Genomic DNA, 3,816 nt, shown 5'->3' on the forward strand with positions numbered 1-3,816 from the left:
TCGCAAAGTAATGTCTCTACTTTTTAATATGCTATCTAGGTTGGTCGTAGCTTTTCTTCCAAGGAGCAAGCATCTTTTTAATTTTATTGCTGCAGTCACCATCTGCAGAGATTTTGGAGCCCAAGAAAATAAAAGTCTGTCCCTCTTTCCATTGTTTTCCCATCTATTTGCCATGAAATGGCAGATGCCATGATCTTAGTTTTCTGAATGTTGAGCTCTCCTCTTTCACTTTCATCAAGAGACTCTTTAGTTCTTCACTTTCTGCCATAAGAGTGGTGTCATCTGCATATCTGAGGTGATTGATATTTCTCCTGGGCAATCTTGATTCCAGCTTGTGCTTCATCCAGCCCAGCGTTTCTCATGACGTACTCTGCATATAAGTTAAATAAGCAGGGTGACAATATACAGCCTTGATGTACTCCTTTTCCTATTTGGAACCAGTCTGTTGTTCCATGTCCAGTTCTAACTGTTGCTTCCTGACCTGTATACAGGCTTCTCAGGAGGCAGGTCAGGTAGTCTAGTATTCCCTTAAATAGCCTTAATTTATACAAAATTTTGAACTTTATCTATTTCACATACTTTAATTGGTTTTTCAATTTTGCTTTGAAAATAAAGAATATTAGTATTTAAATACATCAAATTGCAAACTGAAAATATTTGTTTAATAATTTAAAAGTTTGTGGACTGTAATGATATTAAATATAAATCTCTCATCAAAAGTAGAGTTATGTGATCACATATGAAGTTTACACATACTTACATCTATTTAAGAAATTATCTATATTTTTGTTTTTCCTCAAAGCAGGAAAATCCAAATCAAGGACCAAAGAATTTAAGCCATCCTGTTTAACAAAAAATAAACAGAGGGAAAAAAAGTTATTACAATTTTCAAGCATTCAAGACAAAAAGCCTTTAAATTTTACTGTGCTACTCTCACTATTAAATAAATGTCAATCCACTCTGATATGAAATTGCCCAGTCCAATAGCTTTAAATAGTTTCCTAACTTCGGCCACAGAATATTAGGGTTGATCCTATCATATTTTCCACTGTACTTTTAGCCAATAGAAAAAGGTCATTTTAAAATGTGCATCCACTATTATTTCTTGTGAGTCAGATGTTTTTTCTCTCTTCGAATGTCCAGTAAAGTTTTACAAAGCTTTTGACTTTAAGAAATACACCTAGAATAAGTTTTAGTTCCCATTCATTCAACAAGCATTGTATGCCTAGTACATGGAAAGAACAGAAAATCTAAAAATAAGTGAGACACTAACTATCCTTACCCTCAGGAAAGTGAGGTTCAAAACTAAATTTCCCTTAAAAACATGAAAACAGGATGAGGCATGGTCAGGTTTCTATTTTTTTTCTTTAAGTTTTCTGTATTTTCTAGACTTTCCACAATAATGAATTAAATTTATAAGCAAAATAGGAAAAAGTACATATATGTAACTTGGTGGGAGTGAAAAAAACTAATAAGAAACAAACCAAGTCTCAAATTACTCAATGGAGGGGATATGCTTATGAAGGAAACAGTATCTATAAAACACTAGTGCATATATTGCTTCATCCCCGAGTAACTCTGAGGAAGGCAGAAAAAGACATATTCTCATTTAAAAAGGAAACAAAGTTTAGAAAGATTAAGCCACTTTGGCATTCCCAAGGTCTTGCTATTAGAAAATGATGTAGCAAAATACTTCCTAAGTTTTAGAAGTTCAATATACTTAACTCATCTCCCTTTTCTCAACCACCAGTGGAAGCTTGGAAAGGTAAAGAAGGAAACTAAAGGATTTCAGGAAACGAACAGTATAGAGAGATTTTAAGGATCTGAGTAGAAAGAAAATGTGGGGACAATCACATGCAAAACTTAGAAAGGAAACTTGAATTTTTACTTTACTAATTCTAGAAAAACTGCACATATTATATTTACAAGTAATATTTCATATTTTCAATTTCTGTTAAGAAACGTCAACACTTTGTGAAAATATTCTATAGAGAATGGTGTAGAGGTGTTAACAGTAAGCTATAAATATTTTTAATCACAATGAACATTATCTACACCCCACTAATATCATTAATGCACATACACTGAAACGATAGTGATTCTCTTCAACTGAAAGAAAAAAATACATTAAAAATTAATATACAACTTCCAATCAAGTTGGGACTGTTACATTCACATTTTGACACCCTTCCTCCATCCTCAACCCACAAATTCCCTCTCAAGGATAGCTGAACTACTTTTCATACTAGCATTTTAGCATATGAGGCTATTTATAAGTACCAAAATATCAATATATCTTTGTTGGTATAATTTTGATATTTTAGTAAGTTTAAAATGCAAAATGTGAATCACATATTTTTAGATATATCCAGATTTATACTCTGTGTTAACATTTCAAATCAAAAAGGGTACATTCATTTGAAAGGTCCTCTACTGTAGGACCTCCATTAATCTCCACAAAGGAGAAAACATTTAAATTGACAGGCAGAAGCTTCTATTAACAAGAATATTCTCCTCCAGTTCAGACTTTCCCAAGAAACAACATTTGTACACTTCATACCGTCTCCATGTACATATAATGAAGACAAAAGAAAACTTTCTTTGAAACAAAATTACAGCTTGAATCAGTAAAAGGACTGAATCCTTGCTTACCTTACAGCCTCCCCAAAAGTCATCATAGAGAGATGGAGTTCCATAAAGAATAAATAAATAGAAAAAAAAAAACTAGAAATAGTTTATAAATATTTCCCCATAATATCTTCCACTAGTGTAGAGTCAGAGCTTTTTCAGCAGTTGGAACACTTGAGCAGTGGCTCAACTCAATGGTAATACTATTTTGTTTTTGTAAACCATTTTTTAAAGATCAAATACTATTTCATTTGCACATTAAGGTTTTTTTTTTTGGTAGCATTTATTTTTGAATAATACTAATAGGTTAATTTGCTAATAATTTACATCAGAAGATAATGCAGGGGTAAATATATTTACATTTATACTTCTATTTATAAATTTCTACGCTTGAAACTTATTCAATTTAGTACTATTTTTAAGAAAACAAATACTGAATTATTAAAAGATACCAGTATTTTCAGTATACGAAATTGATATCAAGTTGCTGGATTAGCTCCAGACTTGATTAAAACCCTATGTCTATGACCATCCTCATTAAGCAGTTTCATAGAAACCTTAGGAGGTAATTTTTTTTTATTTCAACACTGATTCTTAGAAAGTGATACTAAAACTGAGATACAGAAACTTTAAAAAATAAAACATATTAAGGAAAAGCCTACAACCAAAACTTCAAAGCAATGAAGAAAATTAACACTATTTGTCTCTTTCCCTACTTTCAAATGCACAGAAATGACAGGAGAGATTTAAAAGTTGTAGCCCCACTGAAAGGGGAAAAAAAAACACCATCACCACAAAATATTCAAGAATGAGAAAGAAAAATACCAAACAGTGAGTAGAAGCTAAAGTTGCAAAGATCTACTGGATTTCAGTGCAGAGAGCAGTAAGACCAAAGACTGAGAATTAAAAGAACCTAACGGACAAAATGTTTCCCCAAGATTGATTACCGGGAAAACAGTAACTGGAGCGAAAAACCCCAGCTCCAACTCCTAAAAGACATTAAAAAAAAAAAAAAATCTTACTGCCTAACTTTTATATGAAACTGCATAAGGAGGAAGATCAGACACAGCTTTCAAATAAATCTTAAACTAAGCCCTCAGAGCTTGCCCACTTACCAGATCTCCCATATTTCTAATATCTCTGGCTAAAAATATGGGAATCAGCTCCAGTACTGACTTAAATTGTCTG

General features: G+C 32.2%; 1 protein-coding gene across 5 annotated transcripts in view; it reads right to left on the reverse strand.

Annotated features, from left to right (window-relative positions):
- The window catches only part of ROCK2 (Rho-associated, coiled-coil containing protein kinase 2), a 133,134-nt gene that overhangs the window by 87,439 nt on the left and 41,879 nt on the right, over positions 1-3,816 (reverse strand). For all 5 annotated transcript variants that reach the window (XM_010852073.1, XM_010852070.1, XM_010852072.1 and 2 more), the window contains exon 2: positions 761-842. In XM_010852073.1, the coding sequence (XP_010850375.1) occupies positions 761-842 (82 nt within the window). The remainder of the gene's footprint in view (positions 1-760; positions 843-3,816) is intronic.

Source organism: Bison bison, unplaced genomic scaffold, assembly GCF_000754665.1.
Source record: "Bison bison bison isolate TAMUID 2011002044 unplaced genomic scaffold, Bison_UMD1.0 scf7180017864307, whole genome shotgun sequence".
NCBI lineage: Eukaryota > Metazoa > Chordata > Mammalia > Artiodactyla > Bovidae > Bison > Bison bison.